At 53.7% G+C, this 19987-nt stretch overlaps 1 protein-coding gene across 1 annotated transcript; it reads right to left on the bottom strand.

Annotated features, from left to right (window-relative positions):
• Positions 1-1638: 1638 nt before the first annotated feature.
• LOC124475478 (uncharacterized protein C1orf232) lies at positions 1639-19779 on the bottom strand. Its single transcript, XM_047032137.1, has 5 exons — positions 19397-19779; positions 15912-15989; positions 15609-15715; positions 1884-1990; positions 1639-1736 (listed from the first exon to the last, which is right to left on the bottom strand). The coding sequence occupies exons 1-5, from the start codon at positions 19475-19477 to the stop codon at positions 1639-1641; spliced, it is 471 nt and encodes a 156-aa protein (XP_046888093.1). The 5' UTR covers positions 19478-19779.
• Between the last annotated feature and the right edge of the window lie 208 nt (positions 19780-19987).

Here is a 19987-nt window from a genome sequence, read left to right as displayed (position 1 = left end):
GATGACAGGATGAAGGGATGACAGGATGACAGGATGGAGGGATGACAGGATGACAGGATGGAGGGATGAAGGGATGACAGGATGGAGGAATGACAGGATGGAGGGATGACAGGATGGAGGGATGACAGGATGACAGGATGGAGGGATGACAGGATGGAGGGATGACAGGATGACAGGATGAAGGGATGAAGGGATGACAGGATGGAGGGATGACAGGATGGAGGGATGACAGGATGACGGACACAGAGGGAGGATAAATAGGAGGAAATTAAAGATAAGAGAAAGAAGGGAAGGTGATATCTGGGTCTCAGTCCGTCCACTGAGAGACAGGAAGTTTGTGGTGCTGTGGTTCTCGTGTGGTCAGATAGACACCTTGCATCCTACATCGATTGTTATTCATGTTTTATGAATGAGATGAACTAGAATGACTGGTCATGACTAGAACCAGAATGACGTCAGGGTATGTTAACAACAGTGTTGTTGGAGCTTATCCTGGTACAGAGCTCCCCTTACAGGCCAGCGTGGATACTGCTACTCTAGTCAGTCTGGCTTCCCCTACAGGCCAGCCTGGATACTGCTACTCTAGTCAGTCTGGCTTCCCCTACAGGCCAGCCTGGATACTGCTACTCTAGTCAGTCTGGCTCCCCCTACAGGCCAGCCTGGATACTGCTACTCTAGTCAGTCTGGCTCCCCCTACAGGCCAGCGTGGATACTGCTACTCTAGTCAGTCTGGCTCCCCCTACAGGCCAGCCTGGATACTGCTACTCTAGTCGGTCTGGCTCCCCCTACAGGCCAGCCTGGATATTGCTACTTTAGTCAGTCTGGCTCCCCCTACAGGCCAGCGTGGATACTGCTACTCTAGTCAGTCTGGCTCCCCCTACAGGCCAGCCTGGATACTGCTAGTGAGTATATTTTGAGGACACTAGGACATTGTGAAACTGTATTGGTTTTAAGCTCGAATAATTCTTTTCATCATGCTTTCCCACATTGTGACTCTTTCAATCATTATATTTAGTGCAAGGATCTTTATTGGAATATTAACAACACACAAGAGTTAAACATTCACAAAGTCAAGACAACACAAAATCTAATTAAAAGAGGTTTCAGTTTTTGGTTTAAGGAATGTTTTAAAGTGACACTGCAATAACACTTTTTACAGGTGAAACGGATTACCGTCAGTTTCATGACAGGAAAACCAAGCAACTCAAACATCACCTTACTCCAGACAATCGTCCATGTCACACATATCAACACCTCTTCATTCATAGTTATAAAGATGTTATTAGAGATCACGATCTGTTTCATATCAACATCATTATTCCCATCAGCTCTTTTCCCTCTCTGCAGGTTAGTGACCCAGACACACTCATCTCTCGCTGTATCTAAGCCCAGATGTAATCCTGTGTTTCAGCCTGGGGAGAGGGGAGAACAGGTTGGGATCTGGATTATGGAGAGGTGTTATGGTGTAGTTACCCCAGCTCTAGCTTCACCTCAAACCTCACCCCCAGCCTCACCCTAAACCTCACCCCCAGCCTCACCCCCATCCTAACCCTCACCCCCAGCCTCACACCAAACCTCAAACCCATCCTAACCCTCACCCCCAGCCCAAACCTCACCCCCATCCTAACCCTCAGCCAGCTAGGTGGTCTTGGTCATGCTCTTGGTCTTGAGCTCTGCCAGTTTGCTGGTGACAAAGTTCCACTTGAAGGCTGTGTCATCGCCCCCTCCCCCTCCCCCTCCGAGGGAGGCGTATTTGGAAAAGCTGTTTTTGAGGCCTCCTCCCCCTTCACTCTCCTCCCCCTCCGCATTCTGGCCTTCCTGCCCCCGCTCCCCGCCTCCCTCGCCCACTTCCTCCTCACCCCTCTCCTCCCCCCCCTCCATGCCAGCTGCTGCCGCTGCTGCTTGCTTCTGTTGCCACTTGGTGGCAAAGCTATCCCAGAATCCTGAGCGCCGGGCAGGTTGGGGGTCCTCTGGCTGGACGGCCAGTGGGCTGGGGTGGGGAGGAATGACAGGGTGAGTGTGTTAGTGACAGGGTGAGTGTGTTGGTGACAGGGTGAGTGTGTTGGTGACAGGGTGAGTGTGTTGGTGACAGGGTGAGTGTGTTAGTGACAGGGTGAGTGTGTGGGTGACAGGGTGAGTGTGTTAGTGACAGTGTGAGTGTGTTGGTGACAGGGTGAGTGTGTTGGTGACAGGGTGAGTGTGTTAGTGACAGGGTGAGTGTGTGGGTGACAGGGTGAGTGTGTTAGTGACAGTGTGAGTGTGTTGGTGACAGGGTGAGTGTGTTGGTGACAGGGTGAGTGTGTTAGTGACAGGGTGAGTGTGTGGGTGACAGGGTGAGTGTGTTGGTGACAGGGTGAGTGTGTTGGTGACAGTGTGAGTGTGTTGGTGACAGGGTGAGTGTGTTGGTGACAGGGTGAGTGTGTTAGTGACAGGGTGAGTGTGTGGGTGACAGGGTGAGTGTGTTGGTGACAGGGTGAGTGTGTTAGTGACAGGGTGAGTGTGTGGGTGACAGGGTGAGTGTGTTAGTGACAGTGTGAGTGTGTTGGTGACAGGGTGAGTGTGTTGGTGACAGGGTGAGTGTGTTAGTGACAGGGTGAGTGTGTGGGTGACAGGGTGAGTGTGTTAGTGACAGTGTGAGTGTGTTGGTGACAGGGTGAGTGTGTTGGTGACAGGGTGAGTGTGTTAGTGACAGGGTGAGTGTGTGGGTGACAGGGTGAGTGTGTTGGTGACAGGGTGAGTGTGTTGGTGACAGGGTGAGTGTGTTAGTGACAGGGTGAGTGTGTGGGTGACAGGGTGAGTGTGTTAGTGACAGTGTGAGTGTGTTGGTGACAGGGTGAGTGTGTGGGTGACAGGGTGAGTGTGTTAGTGACAGGGTGAGTGTGTGGGTGACAGGGTGAGTGTGTTGGTGACAGGGTGAGTGTGTTAGTGACAGGGTGAGTGTGTGGGTGACAGGGTGAGTGTGTTGGTGACAGGGTGAGTGTGTTAGTGACAGGGTGAGTGTGTGGGTGACAGGGTGAGTGTGTTAGTGACAGTGTGAGTGTGTTGGTGACAGGGTGAGTGTGTTAGTGACAGGGTGAGTGTGTGGGTGACAGGGTGAGTGTGTTGGTGACAGGGTGAGTGTGTTAGTGACAGGGTGAGTGTGTGGGTGACAGGGTGAGTGTGTTAGTGACAGTGTGAGTGTGTTGGTGACAGGGTGAGTGTGTTGGTGACAGGGTGAGTGTGTTAGTGACAGGGTGAGTGTGTGGGTGACAGGGTGAGTGTGTTAGTGACAGTGTGAGTGTGTTGGTGACAGGGTGAGTGTGTTGGTGACAGGGTGAGTGTGTTAGTGACAGGGTGAGTGTGTGGGTGACAGGGTGAGTGTGTTGGTGACAGGGTGAGTGTGTTGGTGACAGGGTGAGTGTGTTAGTGACAGGGTGAGTGTGTGGGTGACAGGGTGAGTGTGTTAGTGACAGTGTGAGTGTGTTGGTGACAGGGTGAGTGTGTGGGTGACAGGGTGAGTGTGTTAGTGACAGGGTGAGTGTGTGGGTGACAGGGTGAGTGTGTTGGTGACAGGGTGAGTGTGTTAGTGACAGGGTGAGTGTGTGGGTGACAGGGTGAGTGTGTTGGTGACAGGGTGAGTGTGTTAGTGACAGGGTGAGTGTGTGGGTGACAGGGTGAGTGTGTTAGTGACAGTGTGAGTGTGTTGGTGACAGGGTGAGTGTGTTGGTGACAGGGTGAGTGTGTTAGTGACAGGGTGAGTGTGTGGGTGACAGGGTGAGTGTGTTGGTGACAGGGTGAGTGTGTTAGTGACAGGGTGAGTGTGTTGGTGACAGGGTGAGTGTGTTGGTGACAGGGTGAGTGTGTTGGTGACGGTGTGAGTGTGTTGGTGACAGGGTGAGTGTGTTGGTGACAGGGTGAGTGTGTTGGTGACAGGGTGAGTGTGTTGGTGACAGGGTGAGTGTGTTAGTGACAGGGTGAGTGTGTGGGTGACAGGGTGAGTGTGTTAGTGACAGTGTGAGTGTGTTGGTGACAGGGTGAGTGTGTTGGTGACAGGGTGAGTGTGTTAGTGACAGGGTGAGTGTGTGGGTGACAGGGTGAGTGTGTTAGTGACAGTGTGAGTGTGTTGGTGACAGGGTGAGTGTGTTGGTGACAGGGTGAGTGTGTTAGTGACAGGGTGAGTGTGTGGGTGACAGGGTGAGTGTGTTGGTGACAGGGTGAGTGTGTTGGTGACGGTGTGAGTGTGTTGGTGACAGGGTGAGTGTGTTGGTGACAGGGTGAGTGTGTTGGTGACAGGGTGAGTGTGTTAGTGACAGGGTGAGTGTGTGGGTGACAGGGTGAGTGTGTTGGTGACAGGGTGAGTGTGTTAGTGACAGGGTGAGTGTGTGGGTGACAGGGTGAGTGTGTTAGTGACAGTGTGAGTGTGTTGGTGACAGGGTGAGTGTGTTGGTGACAGGGTGAGTGTGTTAGTGACAGGGTGAGTGTGTGGGTGACAGGGTGAGTGTGTTAGTGACAGTGTGAGTGTGTTGGTGACAGGGTGAGTGTGTTGGTGACAGGGTGAGTGTGTTAGTGACAGGGTGAGTGTGTGGGTGACAGGGTGAGTGTGTTGGTGACAGGGTGAGTGTGTTGGTGACAGGGTGAGTGTGTTGGTGACAGGGTGAGTGTGTTAGTGACAGGGTGAGTGTGTGGGTGACAGGGTGAGTGTGTTAGTGACAGGGTGAGTGTGTGGGTGACAGGGTGAGTGTGTTGGTGACAGGGTGAGTGTGTTAGTGACAGGGTGAGTGTGTTGGTGACAGGGTGAGTGTGTTGGTGACAGGGTGAGTGTGTTAGTGACAGGGTGAGTGTGTGGGTGACAGGGTGAGTGTGTTAGTGACAGTGTGAGTGTGTTGGTGACAGGGTGAGTGTGTTGGTGACAGGGTGAGTGTGTTAGTGACAGGGTGAGTGTGTGGGTGACAGGGTGAGTGTGTTGGTGACAGGGTGAGTGTGTTAGTGACAGGGTGAGTGTGTGGGTGACAGGGTGAGTGTGTTGGTGACAGGGTGAGTGTGTTGGTGACGGTGTGAGTGTGTTGGTGACAGGGTGAGTGTGTTGGTGACAGGGTGAGTGTGTTGGTGACAGGGTGAGTGTGTTAGTGACAGGGTGAGTGTGTGGGTGACAGGGTGAGTGTGTGGGTGACAGGGTGAGTGTGTTAGTGACAGGGTGAGTGTGTGGGTGACAGGGTGAGTGTGTTAGTGACAGTGTGAGTGTGTTGGTGACAGGGTGAGTGTGTTGGTGACAGGGTGAGTGTGTTAGTGACAGGGTGAGTGTGTGGGTGACAGGGTGAGTGTGTTAGTGACAGTGTGAGTGTGTTGGTGACAGGGTGAGTGTGTTGGTGACAGGGTGAGTGTGTTAGTGACAGGGTGAGTGTGTGGGTGACAGGGTGAGTGTGTTGGTGACAGGGTGAGTGTGTTGGTGACAGGGTGAGTGTGTTAGTGACAGGGTGAGTGTGTGGGTGACAGGGTGAGTGTGTTAGTGACAGTGTGAGTGTGTTGGTGACAGGGTGAGTGTGTTGGTGACAGGGTGAGTGTGTTAGTGACAGGGTGAGTGTGTGGGTGACAGGGTGAGTGTGTTGGTGACAGGGTGAGTGTGTTAGTGACAGGGTGAGTGTGTTGGTGACAGGGTGAGTGTGTTGGTGACGGTGTGAGTGTGTTAGTGACAGGGTGAGTGTGTTGGTGACAGGGTGAGTGTGTTGGTGACAGGGTGAGTGTGTTGGTGACAGGGTGAGTGTGTTAGTGACAGGGTGAGTGTGTGGGTGACAGGGTGAGTGTGTTAGTGACAGTGTGAGTGTGTTGGTGACAGGGTGAGTGTGTGGGTGACAGGGTGAGTGTGTTAGTGACAGGGTGAGTGTGTGGGTGACAGGGTGAGTGTGTTGGTGACAGGGTGAGTGTGTTAGTGACAGGGTGAGTGTGTGGGTGACAGGGTGAGTGTGTTGGTGACAGGGTGAGTGTGTTAGTGACAGGGTGAGTGTGTGGGTGACAGGGTGAGTGTGTTAGTGACAGTGTGAGTGTGTTGGTGACAGGGTGAGTGTGTTGGTGACAGGGTGAGTGTGTTAGTGACAGGGTGAGTGTGTGGGTGACAGGGTGAGTGTGTTGGTGACAGGGTGAGTGTGTTAGTGACAGGGTGAGTGTGTGGGTGACAGGGTGAGTGTGTTGGTGACAGGGTGAGTGTGTTGGTGACGGTGTGAGTGTGTTGGTGACAGGGTGAGTGTGTTGGTGACAGGGTGAGTGTGTTGGTGACAGGGTGAGTGTGTTGGTGACAGGGTGAGTGTGTTAGTGACAGGGTGAGTGTGTGGGTGACAGGGTGAGTGTGTTAGTGACAGTGTGAGTGTGTTGGTGACAGGGTGAGTGTGTTGGTGACAGGGTGAGTGTGTTAGTGACAGGGTGAGTGTGTGGGTGACAGGGTGAGTGTGTTAGTGACAGTGTGAGTGTGTTGGTGACAGGGTGAGTGTGTTGGTGACAGGGTGAGTGTGTTAGTGACAGGGTGAGTGTGTGGGTGACAGGGTGAGTGTGTTGGTGACAGGGTGAGTGTGTTGGTGACGGTGTGAGTGTGTTGGTGACAGGGTGAGTGTGTTGGTGACAGGGTGAGTGTGTTGGTGACAGGGTGAGTGTGTTAGTGACAGGGTGAGTGTGTGGGTGACAGGGTGAGTGTGTTGGTGACAGGGTGAGTGTGTTAGTGACAGGGTGAGTGTGTGGGTGACAGGGTGAGTGTGTTAGTGACAGTGTGAGTGTGTTGGTGACAGGGTGAGTGTGTTGGTGACAGGGTGAGTGTGTTAGTGACAGGGTGAGTGTGTGGGTGACAGGGTGAGTGTGTTAGTGACAGTGTGAGTGTGTTGGTGACAGGGTGAGTGTGTTGGTGACAGGGTGAGTGTGTTAGTGACAGGGTGAGTGTGTGGGTGACAGGGTGAGTGTGTTGGTGACAGGGTGAGTGTGTTGGTGACAGGGTGAGTGTGTTGGTGACAGGGTGAGTGTGTTAGTGACAGGGTGAGTGTGTGGGTGACAGGGTGAGTGTGTTAGTGACAGGGTGAGTGTGTGGGTGACAGGGTGAGTGTGTTGGTGACAGGGTGAGTGTGTTAGTGACAGGGTGAGTGTGTTGGTGACAGGGTGAGTGTGTTGGTGACAGGGTGAGTGTGTTAGTGACAGGGTGAGTGTGTGGGTGACAGGGTGAGTGTGTTAGTGACAGTGTGAGTGTGTTGGTGACAGGGTGAGTGTGTTGGTGACAGGGTGAGTGTGTTAGTGACAGGGTGAGTGTGTGGGTGACAGGGTGAGTGTGTTGGTGACAGGGTGAGTGTGTTAGTGACAGGGTGAGTGTGTGGGTGACAGGGTGAGTGTGTTGGTGACAGGGTGAGTGTGTTGGTGACGGTGTGAGTGTGTTGGTGACAGGGTGAGTGTGTTGGTGACAGGGTGAGTGTGTTGGTGACAGGGTGAGTGTGTTAGTGACAGGGTGAGTGTGTGGGTGACAGGGTGAGTGTGTGGGTGACAGGGTGAGTGTGTTAGTGACAGGGTGAGTGTGTGGGTGACAGGGTGAGTGTGTTAGTGACAGTGTGAGTGTGTTGGTGACAGGGTGAGTGTGTTGGTGACAGGGTGAGTGTGTTAGTGACAGGGTGAGTGTGTGGGTGACAGGGTGAGTGTGTTAGTGACAGTGTGAGTGTGTTGGTGACAGGGTGAGTGTGTTGGTGACAGGGTGAGTGTGTTAGTGACAGGGTGAGTGTGTGGGTGACAGGGTGAGTGTGTGGGTGACAGGGTGAGTGTGTTGGTGACAGGGTGAGTGTGTTGGTGACAGGGTGAGTGTGTTAGTGACAGGGTGAGTGTGTGGGTGACAGGGTGAGTGTGTTAGTGACAGTGTGAGTGTGTTGGTGACAGGGTGAGTGTGTTGGTGACAGGGTGAGTGTGTTAGTGACAGGGTGAGTGTGTGGGTGACAGGGTGAGTGTGTGGGTGACAGGGTGAGTGTGTTAGTGACAGGGTGAGTGTGTTGGTGACAGGGTGAGTGTGTTGGTGACAGGGTGAGTGTGTTAGTGACAGGGTGAGTGTGTTGGTGACAGGGTGAGTGTGTTGGTGACAGGGTGAGTGTGTTGGTGACAGGGTGAGTGTGTGGGTGACAGGGTGAGTGTGTTGGTGACAGGGTGAGTGTGTTAGTGACAGGGTGAGTGTGTGGGTGACAGGGTGAGTGTGTTAGTGACAGGGTGAGTGTGTTGGTGACAGGGTGAGTGTGTTGGTGACAGGGTGAGTGTGTTAGTGACAGGGTGAGTGTGTGGGTGACAGGGTGAGTGTGTTAGTGACAGTGTGAGTGTGTTGGTGACAGGGTGAGTGTGTTGGTGACAGGGTGAGTGTGTTAGTGACAGGGTGAGTGTGTGGGTGACAGGGTGAGTGTGTTGGTGACAGGGTGAGTGTGTTAGTGACAGGGTGAGTGTGTTGGTGACAGGGTGAGTGTGTTGGTGACAGGGTGAGTGTGTTGGTGACGGTGTGAGTGTGTTGGTGACAGGGTGAGTGTGTTGGTGACAGGGTGAGTGTGTTGGTGACAGGGTGAGTGTGTTAGTGACAGGGTGAGTGTGTGGGTGACAGGGTGAGTGTGTTGGTGACAGGGTGAGTGTGTTAGTGACAGGGTGAGTGTGTGGGTGACAGGGTGAGTGTGTTAGTGACAGTGTGAGTGTGTTGGTGACAGGGTGAGTGTGTTGGTGACAGGGTGAGTGTGTTAGTGACAGGGTGAGTGTGTGGGTGACAGGGTGAGTGTGTTGGTGACAGGGTGAGTGTGTTGGTGACGGTGTGAGTGTGTTGGTGACAGGGTGAGTGTGTTGGTGACAGGGTGAGTGTGTGGGTGACAGGGTGAGTGTGTTAGTGACAGGGTGAGTGTGTGGGTGACAGGGTGAGTGTGTTGGTGACAGGGTGAGTGTGTTAGTGACAGGGTGAGTGTGTGGGTGACAGGGTGAGTGTGTTGGTGACAGGGTGAGTGTGTTGGTGACGGTGTGAGTGTGTTGGTGACAGGGTGAGTGTGTTAGTGACAGGGTGAGTGTGTTAGTGACGGTGTGAGTGTGTTAGTGACAGGGTGAGTGTGTTGGTGACAGGGTGAGTGTGTTGGTGACAGGGTGAGTGTGTTAGTGACAGGGTGAGTGTGTGGGTGACAGGGTGAGTGTGTTGGTGACAGGGTGAGTGTGTTAGTGACAGGGTGAGTGTGTTGGTGACAGGGTGAGTGTGTTGGTGACAGGGTGAGTGTGTGGGTGACGGTGTGAGTGTGTTGGTGACAGGGTGAGTGTGTTGGTGACAGGGTGAGTGTGTTGGTGACAGGGTGAGTGTGTTAGTGACAGGGTGAGTGTGTGGGTGACAGTGTGAGTGTGTTGGTGACAGGGTGAGTGTGTTGGTGACAGGGTGAGTGTGTTAGTGACAGGGTGAGTGTGTGGGTGACAGGGTGAGTGTGTTGGTGACAGGGTGAGTGTGTTAGTGACAGGGTGAGTGTGTTGGTGACAGGGTGAGTGTGTTGGTGACAGGGTGAGTGTGTTGGTGACAGGGTGAGTGTGTTAGTGACAGGGTGAGTGTGTGGGTGACAGGGTGAGTGTGTTAGTGACAGTGTGAGTGTGTTGGTGACAGGGTGAGTGTGTTGGTGACAGGGTGAGTGTGTTAGTGACAGGGTGAGTGTGTGGGTGACAGGGTGAGTGTGTTGGTGACAGGGTGAGTGTGTTAGTGACAGGGTGAGTGTGTGGGTGACAGGGTGAGTGTGTTGGTGACAGGGTGAGTGTGTTGGTGACGGTGTGAGTGTGTTGGTGACAGGGTGAGTGTGTTGGTGACAGGGTGAGTGTGTGGGTGACAGGGTGAGTGTGTTAGTGACAGTGTGAGTGTGTTGGTGACAGGGTGAGTGTGTTGGTGACAGGGTGAGTGTGTTAGTGACAGGGTGAGTGTGTGGGTGACAGGGTGAGTGTGTTAGTGACAGTGTGAGTGTGTTGGTGACAGGGTGAGTGTGTTGGTGACAGGGTGAGTGTGTTAGTGACAGGGTGAGTGTGTGGGTGACAGGGTGAGTGTGTTGGTGACAGGGTGAGTGTGTTGGTGACAGGGTGAGTGTGTTAGTGACAGGGTGAGTGTGTGGGTGACAGGGTGAGTGTGTTAGTGACAGTGTGAGTGTGTTGGTGACAGGGTGAGTGTGTTGGTGACAGGGTGAGTGTGTTAGTGACAGGGTGAGTGTGTGGGTGACAGGGTGAGTGTGTTGGTGACAGGGTGAGTGTGTTAGTGACAGGGTGAGTGTGTTGGTGACAGGGTGAGTGTGTTGGTGACAGGGTGAGTGTGTTGGTGACGGTGTGAGTGTGTTAGTGACAGGGTGAGTGTGTTGGTGACAGGGTGAGTGTGTTGGTGACAGGGTGAGTGTGTTGGTGACAGGGTGAGTGTGTGGGTGACAGGGTGAGTGTGTTGGTGACAGGGTGAGTGTGTTAGTGACAGGGTGAGTGTGTGGGTGACAGGGTGAGTGTGTTAGTGACAGGGTGAGTGTGTTGGTGACAGGGTGAGTGTGTTGGTGACAGGGTGAGTGTGTTAGTGACAGGGTGAGTGTGTGGGTGACAGGGTGAGTGTGTTAGTGACAGTGTGAGTGTGTTGGTGACAGGGTGAGTGTGTTGGTGACAGGGTGAGTGTGTTAGTGACAGGGTGAGTGTGTGGGTGACAGGGTGAGTGTGTTGGTGACAGGGTGAGTGTGTTAGTGACAGGGTGAGTGTGTTGGTGACAGGGTGAGTGTGTTGGTGACAGGGTGAGTGTGTTGGTGACGGTGTGAGTGTGTTGGTGACAGGGTGAGTGTGTTGGTGACAGGGTGAGTGTGTTGGTGACAGGGTGAGTGTGTTAGTGACAGGGTGAGTGTGTGGGTGACAGGGTGAGTGTGTTGGTGACAGGGTGAGTGTGTTAGTGACAGGGTGAGTGTGTGGGTGACAGGGTGAGTGTGTTAGTGACAGTGTGAGTGTGTTGGTGACAGGGTGAGTGTGTTGGTGACAGGGTGAGTGTGTTAGTGACAGGGTGAGTGTGTGGGTGACAGGGTGAGTGTGTTGGTGACAGGGTGAGTGTGTTGGTGACGGTGTGAGTGTGTTGGTGACAGGGTGAGTGTGTTGGTGACAGGGTGAGTGTGTGGGTGACAGGGTGAGTGTGTTAGTGACAGGGTGAGTGTGTGGGTGACAGGGTGAGTGTGTTGGTGACAGGGTGAGTGTGTTAGTGACAGGGTGAGTGTGTGGGTGACAGGGTGAGTGTGTTGGTGACAGGGTGAGTGTGTTGGTGACGGTGTGAGTGTGTTGGTGACAGGGTGAGTGTGTTAGTGACAGGGTGAGTGTGTTAGTGACGGTGTGAGTGTGTTAGTGACAGGGTGAGTGTGTTGGTGACAGGGTGAGTGTGTTGGTGACAGGGTGAGTGTGTTAGTGACAGGGTGAGTGTGTGGGTGACAGGGTGAGTGTGTTGGTGACAGGGTGAGTGTGTTAGTGACAGGGTGAGTGTGTTGGTGACAGGGTGAGTGTGTTGGTGACAGGGTGAGTGTGTGGGTGACGGTGTGAGTGTGTTGGTGACAGGGTGAGTGTGTTGGTGACAGGGTGAGTGTGTTGGTGACAGGGTGAGTGTGTTAGTGACAGGGTGAGTGTGTGGGTGACAGTGTGAGTGTGTTGGTGACAGGGTGAGTGTGTTGGTGACAGGGTGAGTGTGTTAGTGACAGGGTGAGTGTGTGGGTGACAGGGTGAGTGTGTTGGTGACAGGGTGAGTGTGTTAGTGACAGGGTGAGTGTGTTGGTGACAGGGTGAGTGTGTTGGTGACAGGGTGAGTGTGTTGGTGACAGGGTGAGTGTGTTAGTGACAGGGTGAGTGTGTGGGTGACAGGGTGAGTGTGTTAGTGACAGTGTGAGTGTGTTGGTGACAGGGTGAGTGTGTTGGTGACAGGGTGAGTGTGTTAGTGACAGGGTGAGTGTGTGGGTGACAGGGTGAGTGTGTTGGTGACAGGGTGAGTGTGTTAGTGACAGGGTGAGTGTGTGGGTGACAGGGTGAGTGTGTTGGTGACAGGGTGAGTGTGTTGGTGACGGTGTGAGTGTGTTGGTGACAGGGTGAGTGTGTTGGTGACAGGGTGAGTGTGTTGGTGACAGGGTGAGTGTGTGGGTGACAGGGTGAGTGTGTGGGTGACAGGGTGAGTGTGTTGGTGACAGGGTGAGTGTGTTAGTGACAGGGTGAGTGTGTGGGTGACAGGGTGAGTGTGTTAGTGACAGTGTGAGTGTGTGGGTGACAGGGTGAGTGTGTTGGTGACAGGGTGAGTGTGTTAGTGACAGGGTGAGTGTGTGGGTGACAGGGTGAGTGTGTTAGTGACAGTGTGAGTGTGTTGGTGACAGGGTGAGTGTGTTGGTGACAGGGTGAGTGTGTTAGTGACAGGGTGAGTGTGTGGGTGACAGGGTGAGTGTGTTGGTGACAGGGTGAGTGTGTTGGTGACAGGGTGAGTGTGTTGGTGACAGGGTGAGTGTGTTAGTGACAGGGTGAGTGTGTGGGTGACAGGGTGAGTGTGTTAGTGACAGTGTGAGTGTGTTGGTGACAGGGTGAGTGTGTGGGTGACAGGGTGAGTGTGTTAGTGACAGGGTGAGTGTGTGGGTGACAGGGTGAGTGTGTTGGTGACAGGGTGAGTGTGTTAGTGACAGGGTGAGTGTGTTGGTGACAGGGTGAGTGTGTTGGTGACGGTGTGAGTGTGTTGGTGACAGGGTGAGTGTGTTGGTGACAGGGTGAGTGTGTTGGTGACAGGGTGAGTGTGTGGGTGACAGGGTGAGTGTGTTGGTGACAGGGTGAGTGTGTTAGTGACAGGGTGAGTGTGTGGGTGACAGGGTGAGTGTGTTAGTGACAGTGTGAGTGTGTTGGTGACAGGGTGAGTGTGTTGGTGACAGGGTGAGTGTGTTAGTGACAGGGTGAGTGTGTGGGTGACAGGGTGAGTGTGTTAGTGACAGTGTGAGTGTGTTGGTGACAGGGTGAGTGTGTTGGTGACAGGGTGAGTGTGTTAGTGACAGGGTGAGTGTGTGGGTGACAGGGTGAGTGTGTTGGTGACAGGGTGAGTGTGTTAGTGACAGGGTGAGTGTGTGGGTGACAGGGTGAGTGTGTTGGTGACAGGGTGAGTGTGTTGGTGACGGTGTGAGTGTGTTGGTGACAGGGTGAGTGTGTTGGTGACAGGGTGAGTGTGTTAGTGACAGGGTGAGTGTGTGGGTGACAGGGTGAGTGTGTTGGTGACAGGGTGAGTGTGTTAGTGACAGGGTGAGTGTGTGGGTGACAGGGTGAGTGTGTTAGTGACAGTGTGAGTGTGTTGGTGACAGGGTGAGTGTGTTGGTGACAGGGTGAGTGTGTTAGTGACAGGGTGAGTGTGTGGGTGACAGGGTGAGTGTGTTAGTGACAGTGTGAGTGTGTTGGTGACAGGGTGAGTGTGTGGGTGACAGGGTGAGTGTGTTAGTGACAGGGTGAGTGTGTGGGTGACAGGGTGAGTGTGTTGGTGACAGGGTGAGTGTGTTAGTGACAGGGTGAGTGTGTTGGTGACAGGGTGAGTGTGTTGGTGACAGGGTGAGTGTGTTGGTGACGGTGTGAGTGTGTTGGTGACAGGGTGAGTGTGTGGGTGACAGGGTGAGTGTGTGGGTGACAGGGTGAGTGTGTTAGTGACAGGGTGAGTGTGTGGGTGACAGGGTGAGTGTGTTGGTGACAGGGTGAGTGTGTTAGTGACAGGGTGAGTGTGTGGGTGACAGGGTGAGTGTGTTGGTGACAGGGTGAGTGTGTTGGTGACGGTGTGAGTGTGTTGGTGACAGGGTGAGTGTGTTAGTGACAGGGTGAGTGTGTTAGTGACGGTGTGAGTGTGTTAGTGACAGGGTGAGTGTGTTGGTGACAGGGTGAGTGTGTTAGTGACAGGGTGAGTGTGTTGGTGACAGGGTGAGTGTGTTGGTGACAGGGTGAGTGTGTTAGTGACAGGGTGAGTGTGTGGGTGACAGGGTGAGTGTGTTGGTGACAGGGTGAGTGTGTTAGTGACAGGGTGAGTGTGTTGGTGACAGGGTGAGTGTGTTGGTGACAGGGTGAGTGTGTGGGTGACGGTGTGAGTGTGTTGGTGACAGGGTGAGTGTGTTGGTGACAGGGTGAGTGTGTGGGTGACAGGGTGAGTGTGTTAGTGACAGGGTGAGTGTGTGGGTGACAGGGTGAGTGTGTTGGTGACAGGGTGAGTGTGTTAGTGACAGGGTGAGTGTGTGGGTGACAGGGTGAGTGTGTTGGTGACAGGGTGAGTGTGTTGGTGACGGTGTGAGTGTGTTGGTGACAGGGTGAGTGTGTTAGTGACAGGGTGAGTGTGTTAGTGACGGTGTGAGTGTGTTAGTGACAGGGTGAGTGTGTTGGTGACAGGGTGAGTGTGTTAGTGACAGGGTGAGTGTGTTGGTGACAGGGTGAGTGTGTTGGTGACAGGGTGAGTGTGTTAGTGACAGGGTGAGTGTGTGGGTGACAGGGTGAGTGTGTTGGTGACAGGGTGAGTGTGTTAGTGACAGGGTGAGTGTGTGGGTGACAGGGTGAGTGTGTTGGTGACAGGGTGAGTGTGTTGGTGACGGTGTGAGTGTGTTGGTGACAGGGTGAGTGTGTTGGTGACAGGGTGAGTGTGTTGGTGACAGGGTGAGTGTGTTAGTGACAGGGTGAGTGTGTGGGTGACAGGGTGAGTGTGTTGGTGACAGGGTGAGTGTGTTAGTGACAGGGTGAGTGTGTGGGTGACAGGGTGAGTGTGTTGGTGACAGGGTGAGTGTGTTGGTGACGGTGTGAGTGTGTTGGTGACAGGGTGAGTGTGTTAGTGACAGGGTGAGTGTGTTAGTGACGGTGTGAGTGTGTTAGTGACAGGGTGAGTGTGTTGGTGACAGGGTGAGTGTGTTAGTGACAGGGTGAGTGTGTTGGTGACAGGGTGAGTGTGTTGGTGACAGGGTGAGTGTGTTAGTGACAGGGTGAGTGTGTGGGTGACAGGGTGAGTGTGTTAGTGACAGGGTGAGTGTGTTGGTGACAGGGTGAGTGTGTTGGTGACAGGGTGAGTGTGTTAGTGACAGGGTGAGTGTGTGGGTGACAGGGTGAGTGTGTTGGTGACAGGGTGAGTGTGTTAGTGACAGGGTGAGTGTGTGGGTGACAGGGTGAGTGTGTTGGTGACAGGGTGAGTGTGTTGGTGACGGTGTGAGTGTGTTGGTGACAGGGTGAGTGTGTTAGTGACAGGGTGAGTGTGTTGGTGACAGGGTGAGTGTGTTGGTGACAGGGTGAGTGTGTTAGTGACAGGGTGAGTGTGTGGGTGACAGGGTGAGTGTGTTGGTGACAGGGTGAGTGTGTTAGTGACAGGGTGAGTGTGTTGGTGACAGGGTGAGTGTGTTGGTGACAGGGTGAGTGTGTTGGTGACGGTGTGAGTGTGTTGGTGACAGGGTGAGTGTGTTAGTGACAGGGTGAGTGTGTTAGTGACGGTGTGAGTGTGTTGGTGACAGGGTGAGTGTGTTGGTGACAGGGTGAGTGTGTTAGTGACAGGGTGAGTGTGTTGGTGACAGGGTGAGTGTGTTGGTGACAGGGTGAGTGTGTTAGTGACAGGGTGAGTGTGTTGGTGACAGGGTGAGTGTGTTGAGGGTTCAGCATGGTGGTCTTACTGGTCAGCTCCAGCTGGGCTCTCTGTCTCCTCCAGCAGCTGGTGCTCATCCTCCTTACTGAACAGAGCAGACATCCTGTTCCAGCCCCGCGCCCCGGCAACATGCACCTGGACACACACACACATACATGCTCAAACACACACACACATACATGCTCAAACACACACACACATACATGCTCAAACACACACACACACACAGACACATGCACGCACAGCAACTGTACTCCTGTGTGTTGATGAGTGTATAACAGAAGACTGGGGGCTGGGGGAGGGGAGGGGGGAGAAGGGGGGAGATGCAGACCTTCTTAGCCAGCTGTGTGACCGCGCTGGGCCCCTCATCCTCCTGCACTGGGCTGACTTCAGCGTCCACCTCCTGCACCTGCACACACACACACACAAATGTAGCCGGTGTGTGGTGAAACTCACTCCTCAAGTATGTAACAGGCCACCCGCGTCAACGAATTGCTAGCTTTTCGTTGGCGTAGTTGGTAGTGGTGGCGCTTGGAAAGTCAGAGGTGGTGAGTTTGACTCCCGTTTGGAGCGGACGGATGCCCGTATACCTCTGACGGAACTTGCAAGACCACGTCTGTTACACATACACCACACATGCAGACACCACACTGTTAATGTTATGCCCTCAAACGTCTACTAAATGGATGCCCCCCTAAGAACACACACACACCTGCATCACCCAGACCTGCATCACCCAGACCTGCAGACCTGCAGCACCCAGACCTGCAGCACCCAGACCTGCAGACCTGCAGCACCCAGACCTGCACCCAGACCTGCAGACCTGCATCACCCAGACCTGCAGACCTGCAGCACCCAGACCTGCACCCAAACCTGCAGACCTGCATCACCCAGACCTGCAGCACCCAGACCTGCAGACCTGCATCACCCAGACCTGCAGCACCCAGACCTGCATCGCCCAGACCTGCATCACCCAGACCTGCAGACCTGCATCACCCAGACCTGCATCACCCAGACCTGCATCACCCAGACCTGCAGACCTGCATCACCCAGACCTGCAGACCTGCATCACCCAGACCTGCATCACCCAGACCTGCAGACCTGCATCACCCAGACCTGCAGCACCCAGACCTGCAGCACCCAGACCTGCAGACCTGCATCACCCAGACCTGCATCACCCAGACCTGCAGCACCCAGACCTGCATCACCCACCAGTCACCAGAACAGAAATATCTGAATATATAACATGAATGTCTGACTGTATAACATTAATGACTGACTTGATTCAATGGCCTCAATTTGATTGGTTGATCCCCCATGGTGATATGTCATGGGATAAACCTCTTGACAGTCCAATTACAGATATATTAGTACTGCGCATCCACGTGGATTATAAGGAAATGTATTTGATCAATTTGCAGGCCAAATTCCCTGAATCTCTACTGTAATTAAAGTAACCACTTGCTGTTAATAAGCTAGCCGGCATTTCCTCCCTGAAGAAAACCCTTTGAAACTTAAAACAAGCTGATTAAACTACTTTGCCTAAGTTGTCCCCCAACACAGCACATCTGCGCTGGAATACTGCTAGAATACGAGCATTTACATATCTGACTGTATGCTATATATACTGTATATCTTACTTTATAAATGTTTTTACTTGTACTTTTCGGAAAACAAGCTGCATTTTCTATAACCCGCACTCCACCAGAATGGGAGCTTTGTGTTAGTAAATCGAATTTCAACCTACACTGAAATATATGCCGCACTTGATACGGCAATGCACGAGTAGGCTAAAGGCGATCTTACAGCATGCTGTAACACACTTTGGTTGTGGATAGTAGCGTATGTCCATGCATGACAAAATCCATTCTTGTGTCTACAAAATTATTTTAGATATAGCATATGTTTATCAGACATCCCAACCTGCAGAGACTCATTTCCGGTAGGTGGATTGCAAATAGTGCCACAGCTCCTAGCTAGAGTGCGGCTTGTCTGGGTTGTTATGTGTGTGGAAACTGCAAGTGGCAGCTCGGATCTAAGATGGATTAGAGAGACCGCAGATAGAGTGCGGCTTGTCTGGTTTGTTATATGTTTGGAAACTGCACGAGGCAGCTTGGATCCAAGACTGATTCGAGAGACCGCAGATAGAGTGCGGCTAGTCTGGTTTGTTATATGTTTGAGATCTATTACTTTTATCACTTGTATTATTGTTTTTGTTGATTTTATGTAAAGCACCTTGAGCTGCAATTCCTGTATGAAATGTGCTATGTAAATAAAGTCTTACTTACTTACTTACTCCTTGTTCACCTCCACCAGCCCTCCACTCACCATCCTCCACCAGCCCTCCACTCACCCTCCTCCACCAGCCCTCCACTCACCCTCCTCCACCAGCCCTCCACTCACCATCCTCCACCAGCCCTCCACTCACCATTCTCCACCAGCCCTCCACTCACCATCCTCCACCAGCCCTCCATTCACCATCCTCCACCATCCTCCACCAGCCCTCCACTCACCATCCTCCACCAGCCCTCCACTCACCATCCTCCACCAGCTCTCCACTCACCCTCCTCCACCAGCCCTCCACTCACCATCCTCCACCAGCCCTCCACTCACCCTCCTCCACCAGCCCTCCATTCACCATCCTCCACCAGCCCTCCACTCAGCCTCCTCCACCAGCCCTCCATTCACCATCCTCCACCAGCCCTCCACTCACCATCCTCCACCAGCCCTCCACTCACCATCCTCCACCAGCCCTCCATTCACCCTCCTCCACCAGCCCTACACTCACCATCCTCCACCAGCCCTCCACTCACCATCCTCCACCAGCCCTCCATTCACCATCCTTCAACAGCCCTCCACCAGCCCTCCACTCACCATCCTCCACCAGCCCTCCACTCACCATCCTCCACCAGCCCTACACTCACCATCCTCCACCAGCCCTCCACTCACCCTCCTCCACCAGCCCTCCACCAGCCCTCCACTCACCCTCCTCCACCAGCCCTCCACTCACCATCCTCCACCAGCCCTCCACTCACCATCCTCCACCAGCCCTCCACTCACCATCCTCCACCAGCCCTCCATTCACCATCCTCCACCATCCTCCACCAGCCCTCCACTCACCATCCTCCACCAGCCCTCCACTCACCATCCTCCACCAGCTCTCCACTCACCCTCCTCCACCAGCCCTCCACTCACCATCCTCCACCAGCCCTCCACTCACCATCCTCCACCAGCCCTCAACTCACCATCCTCCACCAGCCCTCCACTCACCATCCTCCACCAGCCCTCCATTCACCATCCTCCACCAGCCCTCCACTCACCCTCCTCCACTGGCCCTCCATTCACCATCCTCCACCAGCCCTCCACTCACCACCCTCCACCAGCCCTCCACTCACCATCCTCCACCAGCCCTACACTAACCATTCCATCCCTCCCCCTCACTGAGGAACATTCACATCACCCAGACGGCAGGAGAAGGTGGAGTAAGCTACAAGTGTAATGCTAAAGATAATTAAGTCATTTAGCAGACACTTTCACTCAAACTGAAAGATGGTCATTTGAACCTGACCTGTTCAGCATTCAAATGCTTAACCCTGTGAGTGTCTGTCAATCACCTTGACTGAGCTGTACCCATCCCCATGTTCTACCACTGAGCTGTACCCATCCCCATGTTCTACCACTGAGCTATACCCATCCCCATGTTCTACCACTGAGCTGTACCCATCCCCATGTTCTACCACTGAGCTATACCCATCCCCATGTTCTACCACTCAGCTATACCCATCCCCACATCCAAGGATCTGGTTGTGGTCCTACCTCCTCTGCTGCGTCGTCCTCAAGGTCAGGGTTCAGGGTCTGCATGACCTTGCTCCTGTACACCTTCCACATGGGATGCATCCTGGACCGGATCAGACAACCAGACACCAAACAGCAGCACCGTCAACCTCTCTCGCTCTCTCTCTCTCGACCACGCTCAACCTCTCTCGCAGTCTTCAGGCCCTCCAGCAGACCCAGGTTTTCTCAGATGGCGCAGTCTTCTTCATGAGCTCCCAGCACACACGACCGACCAGCACCCCACCAGGACCTCCAGAAGCACCCAGGCCAGGCGTGTGTTTGTCTGGAGGCTGTGAGAGGGGGCCCTGCGTCAAGCTTCCTCCAGCTGCCCAGATTATGTCCCGCTTGTCAAGAGCACAGGTTGCTGCTTGTCTGTCTACAGAGAATGAACAGGTAGGAGGAGGAAATGGTGGCAGGAAGCACACACACACACACAAGTACACACACACATACACACGAGCCATCGTCACGGTCCGGTATCGCTTGCTTCGGTTACCTGGAAACAGGTGTGTTTCCTCATCCATATTTCAGTGGGTCTCTTTTCAGAACAAGGATTCTATTGTCATCTGGCAG

This window comes from Hypomesus transpacificus, chromosome 2, assembly GCF_021917145.1.
Source record: "Hypomesus transpacificus isolate Combined female chromosome 2, fHypTra1, whole genome shotgun sequence".
In the NCBI taxonomy this organism is placed as follows: domain Eukaryota; kingdom Metazoa; phylum Chordata; class Actinopteri; order Osmeriformes; family Osmeridae; genus Hypomesus; species Hypomesus transpacificus.
Note: the sequence above shows the minus strand (reverse complement) of the source record. Positions and strands in the feature narration are given on the sequence as shown.